The following is a 19,128-nucleotide window of genomic DNA, read 5'->3' as shown; positions in this document are numbered from 1 at the left end:
GACAGAGAAGATCAGAGTGACTTATAGATCTATTCCATCATAGTCCTTTGAAGGAGGAATCTAGCATCTTCTATAAGAATTTGCTTAAGACTGCTCAGCTTTAGAACAAGTTTCTCAGTCTTTCACCAACAACTCCTTTTCTAGCTATGCTGGTAGGTGTGTTTTATTTAAGTAAGGATTAGAATAAGTAGATTGCAAATATAAATCTTATGGCCCTTTCAAAAGCTCTTTAAAAGTCCTTTTAAAAATAAGCAACTGATAATGTAAATATTGAAAGCTTGAACAGAAAAGGAAAATATAGGAGAAAAATTAGAATATTTCTAACTGGTAAGATACACAAATGACATGAAGATTCCAGGAGTTCACATAATGTTTAATTATGTTGGGTGATAGGGTTTTCTTAAAAATTGTTACACATGGTGTTTCTGTGGCATATTACAAGTGTTGCAACTGGTATTGGCTTGAGCACATGTAGAGCTCTTTTGTCCCATTGAAAACTGTGAGACTACAGTTCTCAGGAACTACCAGAGGGAAAACACACACACACACACACACACAAACACACACACACCAACACTGGCAGGGCATGCCACTGTATATAAATAGACAGCAAACCCCACTCCATTCTAGCACTGAAGATGTTACCTAGCCGGGTAATGAAACATTTGCAAGAAAACAACCAAGCTCAGAGAACCCCAAGGACTCCATAGTTCTCATTTTCTGATCACTGACCATTCTGGTTGGGGCAAATGGAATTGGTTAAGATATTCTATTATAATTACAGTCAAACATCTGGAAAGCACCCATGATTCACCATGACATCTGAATATACCCTTTCCTCTTTCTTCTAATATTTCTAAAGGTACCTATAAAGAATGAATTGAACGTTCATTAGGACTAGCCTCTAACAGATTTCACTAACTGAATAAGCACATCATCATCATCATCATCATCATCATCATCATTATTATTATTACTATTATTACTATTATTAGTTTTTTGGAGGCCTCAATATTTATATACTATTTAAGGATAATATAGGACTTGGAAAAAAAAACAGTCTCAAAGAGTGGCTAAATGTTTTACAGACAGTTGTAAAAGCAGCTTACGTTTTTCCCTTTTTTGAAGTCATTCACTATATGAACCCCATTACTAAATATCATACTGCATATTCATCAGTTGTAAATAACTTTTTAAAAATTCAATCTACTACTCACTATAATTGCAGAACAAGCATTTTGTACACATTTCTTTGAAAGTACTGAAAGTGAAATGTTCTAAAATGCATTATGAACATGAGATTTTTTAAAAAAGCTCTTTCCTTCAGATAATTAATAAAATGTTAAGAGGAAGAATAAAATGGAAAAGAAGAAACTGCATTCACATAAAAAATATATTTGAAACACACATGGTTCCATGTTTCAGGACATCTGTGGATAATAACATGACTTACACAAATACAGAACTTGCAGACTTTACCATTGTACTGCTCAGTTCTAAGACAAAATAGTAATATCTTAACCAAATTCTGCCTTCCAAATAAACTAATGAAATACACTGTCACAGTTTCCCAGCTGCAAATTTAATTCTCTATGCAATTTAGTAATTGCAATTTAGTAAAAGCAATTTAGTACACATTCATAATGCCGCAAAATACCAGACGCTGTCTATAATCATTTTCCACAATAATTACAGTGAAGTGCAGGGAAGGTCTTGAGCATCTCAGGGAAACTTTATTAAAATCTTATCACAAAGTAAAAGAAGTGATTTACTACTTTTTTGTCAGGTAGTGACATTAGATTCTAATAAAGGTATTACCATTATTTTGCTTCTGAATTGGTTCAGAAATACAGATAGACATTGATTACTGGAATAATATTTATGCTTTCACCAGTTGCAAAGTACTATAAAAGTGGCTCTTTTCTCTTATTTTCTTTTTGTCATCTTTTCTACTTTAAATGTATTATTATTTTATTAATTTTTGATTATCTGTTTATCTATATATGCCGGTGGTAGCACTTGAATTGTATAACAGTCTTCCAGAAAATCCCTATAGACCAGATTCTCCCAATTGAAAATTCTGAGTGTTATATTCTCAACTCATCTGGAGCTAACACTTTGGAGAAAACCACACAATAACTGATGTCAAGCCTATATAGCTTTTTGGAACAATAAAAAGTTATTAAGCTTTCCCAGTGTTAGTAATGTTGGTTTTCTTAATGGCTGGATACTACCACTCTCCATGTTCTTTCTCTTTAATTACATTAAATGTTAAATGTTTGGAATTTTTTAAAACAATAAATAATGAATTTTAAAAGAAATTGATAAAGATTCTATACAGACATTCTTGTAAGTTGGATGAATCAACATGAACTTCTCTAAACATGACTGTGGGACATGTAACACTGTGGCAAATCCTCATTAAAAGTAGATTCACAATACCTCTTCCTAACACTTTGCACAACTCTAATGACTTTTAGACAGTTCAACTTACCCTATCCTAAGTATGTTCTACCTAGGCCGCTCCCTATTGATGTTTGCAAATATGTCTGTCCAAGCATACCTACTTTGTGTCTAAATTAATAGGCTGCTGAAATTATTCATTTGTGAGTGACTGCTAAGTAATAGTCTGTGCATCCATGCAATTTTAGTCAGTTAGGAACACTTATCTTTTAAATAAATAAAATAAATACTGTTGGCAAGAAAAGTTTAAAAATCCTCTTTTGATCTGCGTTTCTCTTTAGCTTTGCAATCCTTATTTTACCAGTTTTCATCCTACACCGTATCCATTATTATTTCTGTTTCTTGAGGAGAGGTTATTTTCCTAATATTACATAAATATCCACCATAGTATTCCCTTTTGGGGCAGGTTGTATTATGCAGAAAACAGAAAATGAGCAAGAAATACTAAGTCAAAAAGTAAAGTCCTGAGATGAAAAAAAGAAGAGGAAATATAGTTAAAACTAGTATATATGAACTAGTTTACCACAGTTTTCCAATATTTTCTGTCCTTGCAAATCATTCCAGTTTCCACTTCATATATACATTGTACTTTGTTCTTTAAATCTCTTATCTCTCTCTTTTTGGGAACATCATCAATTTCATCCAACCACAACTTTCTAACTCTTTCCCCTGCTCTTGACCCATTCACTTTTCCTTCATGTGTTTGGTTTCTGATTCATTCTCTCTATATAAACAAATGATCTCAACGTTTTTTCCACACTTATCTAAGACTAGAGGTCATGAATAGTCTCCCAGTTTCTAGCCTGTGCCTTTAACCACTTCTCCAAACTGCTTCATACATGATTTACTTCTATTCAATTCTGCTATTATCATATTAAGGTTTTTTTTTTTTTCCTTCTGGTGCTTTCAAGTCAGTCTTGACTCCTGGCAAATGCCTGGACAAGTCCCTGCAGTTTTCTTGGCAAGATTTTGGAAAGGGCTTGGCATTGCCTGCTTCCTAGGGCTGAGAGAGGGTGACTGGGTCAAAGTCACCCAGCTGGCTTCATGGCTAAGGCGGAACTAGAACTCACAGTCTCCCTCCAAGCTTAATCACTTTATCATACACAATGTCTAAATCAAGAAACATACTATAAACTTTCTTTTTTCCATTCATATATATTTTTGTGACCTGCAGTCTTTCTATGCAGGTTAAATAAGCCAATCCATAAAGGAAACACATACATACTTTAGTTCCATTTACTCTGCTAGGGGCTCTTTGCTTAGCTCTCTTTATCCACAAGAGAAGAGAACCAATTTACTTGGTGTTTGGTGAAGATGGCAAAATCAGATCAGATAGTTAAAAAAAAGACAGAGCTACTCAATTCCTAGATTAGATCTATCTTCTCTAACAAAAGAGTTATATGTTCTATCCAGCATTTGTTAAAAGGATACTAGAGGAGGATGAAGAAGAAGGTTTGAAGCTTGAGAATCTGAGAGACAGGGAATACATTTTCACCTTGCATTTAAAACTCTAGAGTCAGATGAATTGCATCCTTGAGTACTAAAGAAATTTGCTGACAATCTCTTTGAATAATACTAATAATAACAACATCATCATCATCATCACCATCATCATCCCAGGTCCTTGGGAAGGACTTGATAGGTGGATAAAGATGCCAAATCCAGTCTAAACAACTGGCTGACTGTGTGACCAACAATAACATGGATGATCTGAAACTGTATGGAAAAATACCATCTGAAATAGAATCACTGTTCAACACTGTCCAAATATACAACCAAGATATTGCAATGGAGTCTGGGCTGGACAAATGTGCCACCCTTATCATCAACAGGGAAAAAATAGTGAAAACTGAAGGAATCAAGATGCCCTATGGAAATAATATTTGGATGAAGAAGATCACTACAAATATCTGGGCATCCTTCAGGCTGAAAACATCAAGCACACTGAAGTCAAGAAGAAGGTTAGGAGTGAATACATCAGAAGAGTGAAAAAGATGTTAAAGTCCAAACTCAGTGGCAGAAATATGATCAAGGCAATTAACACCTGGGCAGTTCCAGTCATCAGATATACAGCTGGAATAGTGGACTGGACTCAAGCTGAATTAGAAGCCCTGGACAGGAAGACCAGAAAAATCAAGACAATAAAACATGCCCTTCATCCATGCAGCAATGTTGACAGACTCTACTTACCAAGGAGCATAGGTGGGCAGGGAATGTTGCAAGTACACTAGACAGCTGAAGAAGAAAAAAAGGGCATTAGAAGAATATCTGCAGGACAGTGAAGAAGATGCACTGAAGCTAGTACACCATGAAGTCTTACTGAATACTGAAGAGACCAAACTGGCCTATAAGAGAGACCAAATAAAGAATAGAAAAGAGACATGGCAAGGCAAAGTATTACATGGCCAGTACACAAAAAACCTAGCAGGCAAAGCAGATAACAACAAGACCTGGCAATGCCTAAGAGCAGGAAAGTTGAAGAAAGAGACAGAAGGGCTAATTCTGGCAAATGCCTCCTCTGAAAAGAAGCTGAAGAAACAGTGGACCACCTAGTTAGCTGCTGCAAAAAGATTGGACAGACTGACTACACAATGGCATGACAAAGTAGCAACAATGGTGTATTGAAATATCTGCAAGAAATACCATTTGCCTGCAAGCAAGAACTGGTGGGACCAAAACAGACAAAGTAATAGAAAATGAAGAAGCTAAAGTGCTCTGGGATTTTAGAATTCAAACAGACAAGCACCTGCCAGACAACACCCCAGACTTAACAATTGTTGATAAGAAAGACAAAAAAGTCTGGATAGAGGACACAGCAATACCTGGAGACAGCAGAAGAGAAGAGAAAGAACTGGGGAAAATCACAAAATACAAAGACCTGCAAATAGAAGTAGAATGTCTGTGGCAAAAGAAAGCAAAGATAGTACCAATAGTAATAGGCACCTTGGGTGCAATCCCAAAACATCTGGAGTACAACATGAACACCATCAGCATTGACAAAATCACCATCAGTCAATTGCGACAGGCAGCTTTACTTGGAACAGCTTACGTTCTGTGACAATACTTTAATACCATCAAACAACATCTGCCTATACCAGATCCTTGGGAAGGACTTGATAAGTGGATAAAAATACTAAATGCAGTCTAAACATCTGGCTGACTGTGTGACCAACAATAATAATTAGTTTATGTATTGTCTTTGAGAAATTTTGGCAAACTGTTATGCCTGTCTTTTAAATGGTTAAAGATAGGTTCTGGAGAAACTATAGACCATTTAGTGCCTCTTTTCAGATTAAACTATCTTAGGTTTTGATCAGACAACTTCCTTTCTAGATTGTGGGAATGCTGAAGATGTAATATATAGGATTTCAGCATTTGACAAGGTTCTTCATTACATTATGATTAGCAAGCTGCTTAAATGGGACTGGATGCCACATGGTTCAACCTTCAATGTTTTTATTAATGACCTGGACAGAGGGGTGGAAGGAATGCTTATCAAATCTGCATATGGGACAGAGTTGGGTGGGAAAGATAGTACCCTAGAAGACAGAAATAAAACTCAAAAACAATATGTATAGGTTAGAGAAATAGACTGAATATAATGAAACTTAACAGACAAAAAAAAAAGATAATGAAAAATCAAATACATATAGGATGAGGAATGTCTAATCTTGGTAATAGCACTTTCGGAAAAGATCTTAGAATAATAGTTGATTACAAATTGAGTACCAATCAGCAATGTGCTGTGGCTAGAAAAAGGGTATATGCAAGTGAAATACAGTATACAGTACAAATTACTCAGAATTATAGTTCCATTTTATTCTGTGTTGATCAAGTCCCATCTTGAGCATTGTGTCCAACTCAAAGCACCCCACTTTGAGAATGATTCAGAGAAACTGTAATATGTTCAGAAATTGATTGAGACTATGAACAGAAATTGAAGAAGCAGGGTATCTTTAACCTTGAAAAGAACACCAAAAGAGAATATGATAGCACTCTATTGTTCCAGAATGTAGGACTTGGAATAATGGATTTTTGTTACATGAAGACTGATTCTGATTGAATGTTAGAACAGAAAAAGCATTAGAAAAACTAAGAGCAGCTTGACAATGGAACAAATTACTCAGGGAGGCAATGGGCTCCCCTTCATTGGATGTATTGAAATAGAGGCTAGATAGCCAGCTGATGGGGATTCTTTAATTTGGATTCCTGCATTTTGCATGGGGCTAGATTTGATTAACTAAAGAACCCATTGTCTCATGATTTTATGAGCCAGGAGAGGGCAGGCCAAAGGAACACAAGGTGCTGCAGGCAATTGTTCTTATTAGCATTGTTAAAGGACAGGCTGTGCTACATTCAAACTGGGTAGCAACAGAGCTATGTCCTTTTAAAATTCCTTATTCCCAGTTGCTTTTTAAGTTGTAAAATATAAAGCTGCATCTCTCCTACTCCATGGAGCTGGCACATGTTGAAATTCAGATGCCAATCGTGAGAGCCTCTACTGTTAGGTTCCCAAGGAGAATTCATATTCATGCTCCCAGAATATATAGTTCTACCCTGGTTTGAAAGATTTATTTACTCAAAGGTATAAATAAATATAATATAAATAGTAGTCTCCTGAAATATGCCTTAAAAAGTCAGATATCTTAAACAGACAAGCCAAGAAAGCAGCACTAAAATTTCATAGCTACCTTTATATGGCTACAAACCTATACACTTGGCTTAAAATAAAATAAAAAAAACTTCAGTATGTTGTTATGACAGAACATATCCTAGTTAGTTTTAAAATGGCAGCCCATACAAAATTCTCCAGTTACAAAGATGTAATAAAAATGGTCTGCCCAAATTCTTAATGGATGCAGCTGTTTATGGTTTTCTAAAGTTTCTCATTTCAGTGAAAATATTGAAGCTCTGAATGATCTATGGAATATGGATACAGTGCAGTCGGACAATGTTATTGCTCCAAAATGCCTGTTTCCCTGTTGTAGACATTGTAGATTTTAATCAGCTCCTTGGTTTGCTATAGAGCTGAGAATGATGAAGTGGAGTGCAAATATATTACACATTGACTGAAGCTCACTTGAAGGCCAATTTGAACTCTTAATTTCTCTCCTTTCACTGTGTCCCCACAAAACTGTCTGGCAATGCATTGATATATTATGAGGCATTTCCTTTGCTAAAATGTTGAAGCATGAAGGATGAATCAGAATAGTCAATAGTTCATTGCACCCCCCCCCCCCCAAGTTCTCCTGTGCTGCCTCATTATGGTGGGGTGTTTGTACATTTGCTCCTGGGAGGGATGACCAAAGAATGTTGAGAGTGCATGCCAAGAATATATATATTCCCAGGAAAGTCATCCAAGAGGTGAAGGTCATCCCAGCTGTCTAGCTAAAGCAAGCAGGCACCTATATGGGCAGCAGCGTATAGGAAGATGCTGGAGGCAGACGATCACTTCAGTCATAATGGCAAAGGCATCAATTAATACTACACAGGAGAAGGCAATTGTAAACCACTCCTATATTTTTACTAAGAAAACCACATGTATAGAAAATATAAAATGATTGACAATGATAGTGCTGGATGATGTGTCCCTTAGGCCAGATGGCATTCAACATACTACTGGGGAAGAGCTGAGGATCTTTTGAAATACTAATGGTGTTTATGACGTGGTTAGATTAAAGCCTTTAGGATGTCTACTTGCTGATGTTACCATACAGGAAAAGAAAATCCGAAGCTGCAAAGACAAAATTACAGTAGGCACATGGAATGTAAGCCAGCCAGCCAGCCACAACACTGTGAATGCGTGCCAGCCTCATCTTCTTGAACTTCCCACGCTCCTGTTGGGGGCTAAGAACACGCTTATCTCCCTGAGCATGGCCTTCATAAGTCACAGGTATAGCAAGAACAGTACTTGGCTACAATGCATTCAATGATCCAATAATACTGATTAGACTTTGATACTTCTGGTGGGGGACTAATTGCTGCTTAACCAATTCCTTTGTCTGGGAATTGATGCCACAGATGTGGGGGCTCGGGCAGGATCCCTGTAGCCTGAAGAATTCTCTGGATGTAAAGGCGAATCCATGAAATCCACCCAGATGCTCCCCAGATAGCCATTTCTTGTGAGGAGACCCCAAAGCAGAAGTCTTTGTGATTGACTTGTGGTGAGCAGCTGGGAAGCAGGGCTTTTCCATCATGTTCAAGGCTGTGGCAAATTTAGGACACTAAAGCTGACCTCCCCATTTCTAAAACACATTTTAAATGGTCTATTACTCTTTCAGATGAAGAGAGGCCTTTTTGGCAAAAGATAAGTGCATCTTGTCGAAGGCTTTCATGGCCAGAACACGATGGCTGATGTGGGTCTTCTGGGCTCTGTGGCTGAGTTCTGGAAGTTTTGGTTCCTAACATTTCTCCAGCATCTGTGACTGGCATCTTCAGAGGACAGGAGCAGTTCTCTCTGTGCCCAGGATGATGTGACTCTTTGTGGGTATTTATAGAGATCAGCGAGGGTGCCTGCAGGGAGGTGTGTGTTTGTGGGTTAACGAGTGGCTGCTTGTTTTGGTGATCAGAGTATGTGTGTATCTTCTTGGGAGTTAGGCAGGGTTTTTTCTATTGAGTTGTTAATGAGTGGCTGTTGAGGGTGATTAGCATGTTCATTGTGTGAATTGTTCACACATTCTGGTGGTTGAGCTGAGTTCGTTGACCTTTTGCAGGCTGTATTTTTTAGGATTGGTAGCCAGGTTTTGTTGATTTTTAGACTTTCTTCTTTTTTACTGAAACTGTGCTGGTGTTTGTGAATTTCAATGGCTTCCCGGTATAGCCTGGTATAGTAGCTGTTGGTGTTGTCCAGTATCTCTGTGTTTTCAAATAGGATTTTGTGCCCAGTGTGCTTGAGAGCATGTTCAGCTACTGCAGATTTTTCTGGTTGCTGTAGTCTGCAGTGTCTTTCGTGTTCTTTTATCCTGGTATGGATGCTACATTTTGTGGTTCCAGTGTCTACTTGTCTGCAGCTGCATGGTATGCGGTATACTCCTGCGGCGGTGAGCGGGTCCCTTTTGTTTTTTGCTGATTTTAGCATTTATTGTATTTTTCTGGTGGGTCTGAAGATGGTTTGGAAGTTGTGTTTTTCCATCAGTTTTCCCATGCAGTCCATGACCCCTTTGAAGTAGGACAGAAATACTTTGTTGGTGGGGGCTGTTTTTCTTCTTCAGTCGCGTGTTGTTTTCTTGGTTTGATGGCTCTTTTTATTTCGTTCTTGGAGTAGCCATTCACTTGTAGGACTCAATTAAGATGGTTAAGTTCAGTGTTTAGGAATTGGGTTTCACAGATCCGATTGGCACGATCCATCCTGGGCACAGAGACAACTGCTCCTGTCTGTGCTCCTGTCCTCCGAAGATGCCGGTCACAGATGCTGGTGAAACGTTAGGAACCAAAACTTCCAGAACACGGCCACACAGCCAGGAAGACCCACATCAGCCATAAGTGCATCTTCTTGGTGCTTTTCATATTTTCAATGCTTACTTAAAAAAGAAAAGTGATTTGGACTTTGGGATTTATATATTGAGCAAAGATTCAAAGGGCTGAATTATTGGGTGTTTTTATGAAACAAGTGAATTTGTTTTTTGGACTTTAAAAAGTTAATTTTGTTGAATCTGTACTTGTGAGATTGAAGCATGAGATTGCTGGTTAAAGATTTCTGTGGGAAAGCTGCTTTTTTTCACTTTGCCGTGATGTTGATTGGAGGAGCTTTGTTAGAAATACACTGAGAGCTCCTTGCACCGAAGTCAAATTCCTTGTATGTCTAATCATACTTGGCCAATAAAGTATTCTATTCTATTCTATTCTATTCTATTCTATTCTATTCTATTCTATTCTATTCTATTCTATTCTATTCTATTCTATTCTATTCTATTCTATTCTATTCTATTCTATTGTGTTTTATTGATATTATTAGAGTAAGAAGTTAATGTATTATTTTACTTATAACTGTACTGAAGAAAGTCAGAAGTTGTTCTTTTCTGTTTTTCTTTCCTCCCCCCTTTTTTCTCTTCCTCCTTCACATTTCTTTATCTACTTTCTTTTCTGTTTTTCTTTTGATGTTTTTGTGTATTTTATTCTTGTTTGAAACTTAATAAATTTTTTATCAATAATACTGATTAGACTTCTGGGACAACCCTTTAATATGACAATCATTCAAGTTTATGCTCCAATCACTGATGCAGAAGAAGAGGAGGTTGCTGAGTTTTATGATCAAGTTCAATTTGAAATCAACAGAACATGCAAGCAGGTTGTGCTGCTTGTGACTGGAGACTGGAATGCCAAAATTGGAAACATTAAATAGAAAAATGTAGTTGGATTGTATGTCTTAGGAAACAAAAATGAAACTTATCAATTTCTGCCACTCCAATGATTTCTTCATAGCTAACACTGTCTTCGAATAACCAAAATGACGCCAATACACATGGACATCACCAGGTGGAGTACACAGAAATCAAATTGACTATATAATAGCTAAAAGGAGATGGAGAGGCTCAATTATAGCATCAAAGACATGGTCAGGTGCTGACTGTGGAACAGATCATGAATTGCTAACATGCAAGTTCCAAGTTAAGCTAAAGAAGAAGTAACAAGAAGGAAGTATTGATGATTAATAAGAAATAGGACTTCAGAACTGGTGTTCAACCTGTTTTAGATGTAGTTTTATTCCACCTAAAATGCAGGTTCCGTTAGGGACTTTCATCTTCAGCTATTATTGGTTTTACAGGTTGCATCGGTGGCAAGGAACACATAGCAATTATAGTTAGTATAGCAGGCATGATCCTTTGTGAGCTAAGATTTGGCAACAATTTCACACCTTCTTTATATATGTCTTAACTACTGCAACATACTCTAGATGTGATTACCCTTGAAAAGTTCCTGGAAGTTACAGTTTGTGGAAATGTGGCAATTAGTCTTGTAACTAAAATAATCACATGTATGGTATATACTGAAATATCTGTACTGGTTTTCAGTTGCTTTATGGATGCATTTTAAGGTCTTAAAGGTGTTACCTTTAAAGGTCTAAATGTTTAGGACTTGACAACTGAGGGAATGGCTTTCTTGCTTCAACCTGTCCACACATTACAATCATCAGAAGACTTTTTGAAGATACACTCACTATTGGAGGCCTATGCAAAAGGATGCTTCTCCTTACATTACTTGCAGGCTACAGAATGCACTGTTTCAGCTGCTGCATTGGCCCCCCTCCCTCCACAACTTTAATTGTTAATCAGTTTTACAATGTTAATTTACATTTTAACATTTGGGATATTTTTGTTCTTTATATTTATTAGCTGTTCTCAGTACTCATTTGACTGGAAGGTCAGGGTAAAAATAGAATAAGGGAGAAATATAGAGTCAAGCTCAACTGCTGGTAACTACAGGGACACATCCATGTAATTTTCTTGCAACAGTACTGAAATGCTTTGACACTGCCTTCTTTAGCAATGTTTTTTCAACTCCCCAATTTAGCCTACAGTGCTGGGATTTTCTGGTAATTTTCATTCATGTATCAACCACGTATGACCCTGCATAGCCTTTTTCTAGATTAAATGAATTAATAATGAACATTTTGATAGTCCATAGGACTTGTGTTTGACTCAGAATAGCAATATCATATTTGAGAACTAAGCAGGTAAATAAACTGAAGAGAAACTAGTTAATCCTTTATTAAAGGATATTTTGACCGATGGTTACAAATCTACTGAATTTCTACAGTTGCTTGTATTTTGTTTGTTTTTGTATCATGAGCCTTCTCCAGAAGCTCTATATGGCATATATAATATTCACTCTTCCAATCTTTCCTCTTAACAACTCTGTGAAGTAGGTTGGGTTGAGACAGAGTAATTGATCCAGAGTTATCCAGTGAACTCCCATGGCTAAGAATGATCTTGATTCGGAGTCTCCCAGATCCTGGTCCAAAACCAGAATTACTGTACCACACATTTGTAAATACTTGATAAAATGTAGCCCTAGATGAAACTAAGAACTTTAAAACACACAATATAAGTTAACCTAATATTTCTATTCCACTTTCTATGATATGCATATCCACTTTTTATGAAGTGATGATGACATTAAAAATGATGATCAGAATCTGTATGTAAATTCCAAGTAATGTCCACTTGATTAATTAATTGAATTTGTAATCTCACCCATCCAAAAGTCACATGATAGGAAAATAATAAACACTAAATCTAACACATACTATTCAACTATTTTCTTGCATCCATACATAAACAATTAGTATTTATTTAACCATAGTTTGTTGAATAATAACCAGTATTGCACATAACATTATGCCGCAATGGATATATTTACATTTAGCCCAAAAGAAAGTGCTGTATGGCTTAACAGTAGGCGTGAGCCAGACTAGCATATCAAATTGTTATGTGTTCCTTTATCCTTTTCAGGCTTGCAATCCAATGCATGTCCCATCAGCCTAGTATAATGAAGCAATGTTAATAAGCATACATTTTTAAAAATAATTGTTACATAGCCATAATAGCAATAGCAAGTTTACTTACACGGGATTTTGGTTAGTTCATTCATAAATTTCTCCTTTAACTTTGAAAATGCATCGTCTTTTGCACCCCCCTTTCCTCCTCCAGGAATCACTGGCTCGGTGGCATTATTTGCTACTGCAGTTGCAACAGTGGTGCCTGGTAGTGCTGCTAGTGCCTGGTGTTGACTTTCTTTTGCCATTTTAGTCCCAAGGGAACTGAGATTGAAAACAAAGCAGAGAGAAAAATGTTCAAAAGGTTAAACTTCATCGTAGGTCAACAACAAACTAGAGAGCAGTAACCCCAATTGGTGCACCTGCTTCCCGGATAAATATCACATCATTATTGCATTGCTTCATGTTGGCTCATACAATATTTATTAAACCATTGGGAAAAAGATTCTTCCAGAAGGTAAGAACTGCTTATTCTTATGTCTCGTTCCTGAGTCTAAAACAGTTATTTCTGTTGGATACCTCAATATGGCTGAGCATCTGTTGTTTAAACTTTGGATTCTGCCCTCTCATTTTCAACAGATAAGTAAACCGACAGCAGTTCTATATATACAAACATTTCAGTGCATTTGCATAATTATTTGTACATGTCTCTTGGATTGGAAACTTTCAGAGCACCACTAGAAATGAAAATAGAAAGCAATTACACCAGCTTAATTAAAGCACCTCTACGCTCTCTTGAACTCTTTAACCAGCACGCACTCTACTTAAGCAGAACTGGACATTATTTAGAAAATTTGTTCCATCTTACCCTTGAGTCACATTTATTGAAAGCAAATTTTCTTCCACTGACATTTGCTTCCAACAATATTCAGTTAAATTATTCACTTTTCTCACTGTTAATAGTGTTAAAATCACTGCATCTGTGGGTTGTTTAGCTTCATCCAAATTAGAACTCCCAGACTGTTGAAATAAATTCACAGCTACATTAATGTACTTTTGACAATGTTTGTTTCATGGGCTTTTGAGAAATATCTTTACTTGGACTTAGCATAAAGCAATGCACTTTTATACGGACTATATTAGAACCAACTTGAATACTGCCTGAGGAGTGGCTCGATATTTGTTTTAGCAGACTATTTCAGTCTTAGGCTGTCTCTTAAGTAATGCTGCTTTGAGGACTAATTATTATTTTCTCTCTTTCAGAAAATTATACAGAAAATGGATTTAAGAGATAAGGATAATATATTATTGCTCTGGATATAAAATTGTTAGCACTCTTCCAGAAAGAACTAAGTTTTATGGAGTCCTTGGGGTTCTCTGAGCTTGGTTGTTTTCTTGCAGACGCTTCGTACCTGACCAGGTAACCAAGCGTTCCCTTTAATACCACGGGAGTTATTCAAATGGAAAACTGAATCAAATGATAAACGTTATTTTCTAACTGCAGTCACTATTTTCATGCTTACAACTCATTTCAAAAATGGAGATAAACACTGCAACTGTGGAGCCAATTATTTTTACTCTGTTTAAAATTCATATGGTAGAACTGAAAAAAGCAAATAGTGCAACAGGAAAGAAAGACACTAGTAACAAAGTTTTTTGTTTTTTTTTTTACTTTGGTTTCATGAATGGTGCTGGTGATGGAATAACCCTTTCTTCTTTATTGGTGCATCATTGCCTGCTGTGTTTCCTGGAAGGCGTGTTTTTCCTCCTTTTCTTTTCTTTGATTTGCTAATTGTAAAGATACCACTACCTTGTATCATATATTGTTTGTATTCAAAGTGCATTATATACATTCTTCTGCAATATGCATATGCCTTGGAAGATATATTGGTTGTATTATGTCCAAATAGCTAATGTGGAAGGGCAGGGAACTGTTAAAAATGCAGAAAGAAAGGATCCTAGAATCTTTATCACAATAGAATCACTTACAAATCTTTGGGCATTTTTCTGGTCAAATTGTATGTTTCAGTGAATCCTGAAAGAATGAGAACACAGCATCATGGCCTCATGCTGCAAGCTCCTCCCCTTTTGTTCATGTGTGCAGCATCTTAATACATGTAGCAAAGTGCAGGACTTGTGTGGTGAAGCTGCTTTCATCACTCTGCCCCACTTGCTCCCTCTGTGGCTGCCTCCCTTTCCAATCACTGTGCATGTCTTTAAAAGAAACTTCAAGGGCCTTTCTGAACCCTGTGGACTGTATTTGGACTTTCCCTCTACCCAGTTTGGGGGTAATTCCATTCCTTTGATTTTAAAAACATATCCTTTTTAGGTAGATATAAGAACATCTTCACTTAAGTAGCTTGGTACTTGTGGAAATTTTAGCCCAACCCAAGGGTATTAGTTTTAGCTTTGTGACCTTCATTAAAATTGAATTTGGGTCCCTTGAATAAATCCAGCATATTTTCAAGTGATGATCAAGCGGCAGTAGTAATATCTCTGCAGGCATATTTTAACAACCAGCATTTGACACCAAGTTATATTTTCCTGAACGTGCAGGTGAGATATTAAATTAAAAAGAGCTATTTTCAGAATCTTGTACTTCTTGTTCTTATTGTTTTACATTTCCAAATGTCTTGCATTTCTTGTGGCTTCTTCGGTATTTTTTCTCCCAGTAAAAGAACAGTGGACAATGCCAAAGACTTTTGATAGGTAGCACTAGAAGCCATCCATCTGGAACCACCCAGAGGTAAAAAAATGAGATAAAGAATTTTGCATGTTCAAGTATCTCTCTTTATATAGTTAAAATATGAATGCAAGGGTCTGTTGTCATATAAGAAAATTAATTGTTTCCCCATTTCTAACTACACTTAGTACAAATCTCCCCACAACCAATCTCTACTGTTATATCCTCTGAAGGAAGCCTGGCACACACCCACATGCTATTCTCTGAATGCTTTGTTATTCAGAGCAGTAGATACCATGGAAGAGCATTAGAGATTAAAACATGTATGAGGTACATACAAGCCAGTTGGATTAGATTAGAGAAACTAAATCTCGCTTCCATAGTACTGAGTGTAATATTATATACTGTTCCCCAAAGATCACTTAACCTCCACTATACTGATATCTAAAATTATTCAACTGCATTTCCTCACACTTCTCATTTATTATCTTTTTTATTATCTATATCATTCTTGCTTTGTCTTCCTAATAGAGAACATACTAATTACTTGTGCAGAAATACAGAATTTTATTGTTGAAAGCTGTATTTTAATGTACAGTTATATGAAAAAGAAAGTACATCCTCTTTGAGTTCTATGGTTTTATGTATCAACACTTAATACAAATCATCTGGTCCTTAGCAGTTCTCAAAAGTAGGTAAATACAACCTCAGATGAACAAGAACACATGACATATTACACCATGTCATCATTTATTTTACAAAAAGAATGCCAAAATGGAGAAGCCATGTGTGAAAAACTAAGTACACCTTATGATTCAATAGCTTGTAGAGCCACCTTTAGTAGCAGTAACCTGAAGTAATCATTTTCTGTATGACTTCATCAGTCTCTCACATTGCTGTGGAGGAATTTTGGCCCACTTGTCAGGTTCAGCCCAAAGAACTCCACGAGACAATGCAAACACAGTTCTGTTGCGTTTATTAGCTTCCACCTCAAGACAGAGTCTTACCAGACTGAACCCAAGTTCCCAAGCCAGCCAGCCACAACACCATGAATTCCTTAGGGAGGTGCCAGCCTCATCTTCTTGAACTTCCCACGCTCCTGTTGGGGGCTAAGAACATGCTTATCTCCCTTAGCATGGCCTTCATAAGTCCATTCCATCACACCACTCTTCTTTACAACATTGCTTCAGTTCATTGAGGTCCGTGGGCATTTGTTTATGTACAGCTCTTTTGAGGTCCCACCACAGCATTTCAATTGGGTTGAGGCCAGTGTAACATCTTGATTCTTTTCTTTTTCAGCCATTCTGTTGTAGATTTGCTGGTGTGCTTGGGATCATTGTCCTGTTGCATGACACAATGTAGGCCAAGCTTTAGCTGTTGGACAGATGGCCTCACAGTTGACCCTAGAATACTTTGGTATACAGAGGAGTTTAAGGTCGACTCAATGACTGCAAGGTGCCCAGGTCCTGTGGCTGCAAAACAAGCCCAAATCATCACCCCTCCACCACCGTGCTTGACCGTTGGTATGAGATATTTGTGCTGATATGCTGTGTTTGGTTTTCACCAAATGTGGTGCTCTGCATTATAGCCAAACATCTCCACTTTGGTCTTGTCTGTCCAAAGGACAGCATTCCAGAAGTCTTGTGATTTGTTCAGATGCAAGTTTGCAAACCTAAGCCGTGCTCTCTTTTTAGAGAGAAGAGGCTTCCTCCTGGCAACCCTTCCAAACAAACTATACTTGTTCAATCTTTTTCTAATTGTATGGACTTTAACATGACATTCTAAATGTCATGAACTTTAACATTTAACCTGCTAGCTGAGGCCTGTAGAGTCTGAGATGTAACTCTTGGATTTTTTGCAATTTCTCTGAGCATTGCATGGTCTGACCTTGGGGTGAATTTGCTGGGACGTCCACTCCTGGGAAGATTGGCAACTGTCTTAAATGTTTTCCACTTGTGAATAATCTTCATCACTGTAGAATGATGGACTTTAAATTGTTTGGAAATTGCCTTATAATCCTTCCCAGATTGATGGGCAACAACAATTGCTTCTCTAAGGTCACTGCTGATGTCTTTACTATTTGGCATTGTGTTAACACACACCTCAATGCTCAAGACCAGCAAACTCCTAAAACTTCAGCTTTTATAGAGGTAGTCACACTTGCTGATGATCAACTGACCAAGGGCATTTGATTAGCAGCACCTGGCTGCTACTTAGCCTCTTCATATCTATGGAAGCAGTAAGGGTGTACTTAGTTTTTCACACATGGCTTCTCCATTTTGGCTTTCTTTTTGTAAAATAAATGATGACATGGTGTAATATGTCATGTGTTGTTGTTCATCTGAGGTTGTATTTACCTACTTTTGAGAACTGCTAAGGACCAGATGATTTTTATTATGTCCTGATAGGTAAAACCATAGAACTCAAAGAGGGTGTACTTTCTTTTTCACATGACTGTAGATTTGGGCAATGAGTAGCTATTTTGGTCTGCAACTTTCACCATCTCTCACCATTAGCCATGCTACCAGTTTTTTAATAGACCCAGTGTGCAATTTTGGGGTCCTCCTAGACTCATGACTCTTGCTCGAAGAGCAGGTGGTAGTCGTGGCTAGGAGGGCCTTCACACAACTTTGTGTTGTACGCCAATTGTGCCCTTTCCTGGATTGGGAGGCTCTGCTCACAGTCACTCATGCCCTAGTCACCTTCAGATTGGACTACTATAATGCACTCTACATGGGGCTGCCCTTGAAGAGTATCTGGAAGCTTCAACTGGTGCAGAAGGTGGGCAGGTGTGGGCATTTATGTGTGCTCCTAGAAGAGCACATGTTATACCTCTGCTTCACGAGTTGCATTGGCTGCCAGTTTGCTTCCAGGTCCAATTCAAGGTGCTGTTTTTGACCTTTAAAGCCCTTCATGGTATGGGGCTGGGTTATCTGAGGAACCACCTCTTCCTGCTTATATCTGCCTGTCCCATTAGATCCGGCAGGGAAGGTATGCTACACGTTCCATTGGCCAGGGACTTGCATTTGGTGGGTCCCAGGAGGTGGGCCTATTCTGCTGTGGCTCCTTTCTTTTGGAACATTCTCCCCCCTGAAGTGAGGTTCACCCTTCCCTGTTGTCATTTAGGAAGTCTCTCAAGACCTGCTTGTGTCATCAGGCCTGGGGGTCTTTGGGAACCAGAGACATTCTTAGGTGGCTCCACTGTAATTGATATTCTGCTCTCTCCATGGTGTTTGTATATTTTAAAATCTATTTTTTTAAAATCTGTGATAATGTTTTTATTCTAATAATAACTTTTAACCTTTTTATAATGCCTGTTTTTATTCACTTGTTATTTTATTGTAATTGTTGTATGCTGCCCAGAATCGCTCTGGGTGAGATGGGCAGCTATATAAATGTGATTATAAACAATAAACAAATAAACACCTGGAGACCACCCATCCCTGTTATAAAGTTCATCTATGGTAATAGTACTCTATTAATACTAAGTAATAATATGAAAACTATAAAACTGGGCATAAGCTGAAAGCAACATAAAATCAGTGTC

At 37.4% G+C, this 19,128-nt stretch overlaps 1 protein-coding gene across 1 annotated transcript in view; it reads right to left on the bottom strand.

Moving 5' to 3' along the window:
- The window catches only part of SYT1 (synaptotagmin 1), a 177,744-nt gene that overhangs the window by 108,512 nt on the left and 50,104 nt on the right, over positions 1-19,128 (bottom strand). The window contains exon 2 of the mRNA XM_088141845.1: positions 13,029-13,222. Coding sequence (XP_087997971.1) covers positions 13,029-13,206 — 178 coding nt within the window. The 5' untranslated portion in view covers positions 13,207-13,222. The remainder of the gene's footprint in view (positions 1-13,028; positions 13,223-19,128) is intronic.

This window comes from Python bivittatus, unplaced genomic scaffold (genome assembly GCF_059951505.1).
Source record: "Python bivittatus isolate LINGU-HERP-01145 unplaced genomic scaffold, Pbiv_v1 ctg000330_np1212, whole genome shotgun sequence".
NCBI lineage: Eukaryota > Metazoa > Chordata > Lepidosauria > Squamata > Pythonidae > Python > Python bivittatus.
Note: the sequence above shows the minus strand (reverse complement) of the source record. Positions and strands in the feature narration are given on the sequence as shown.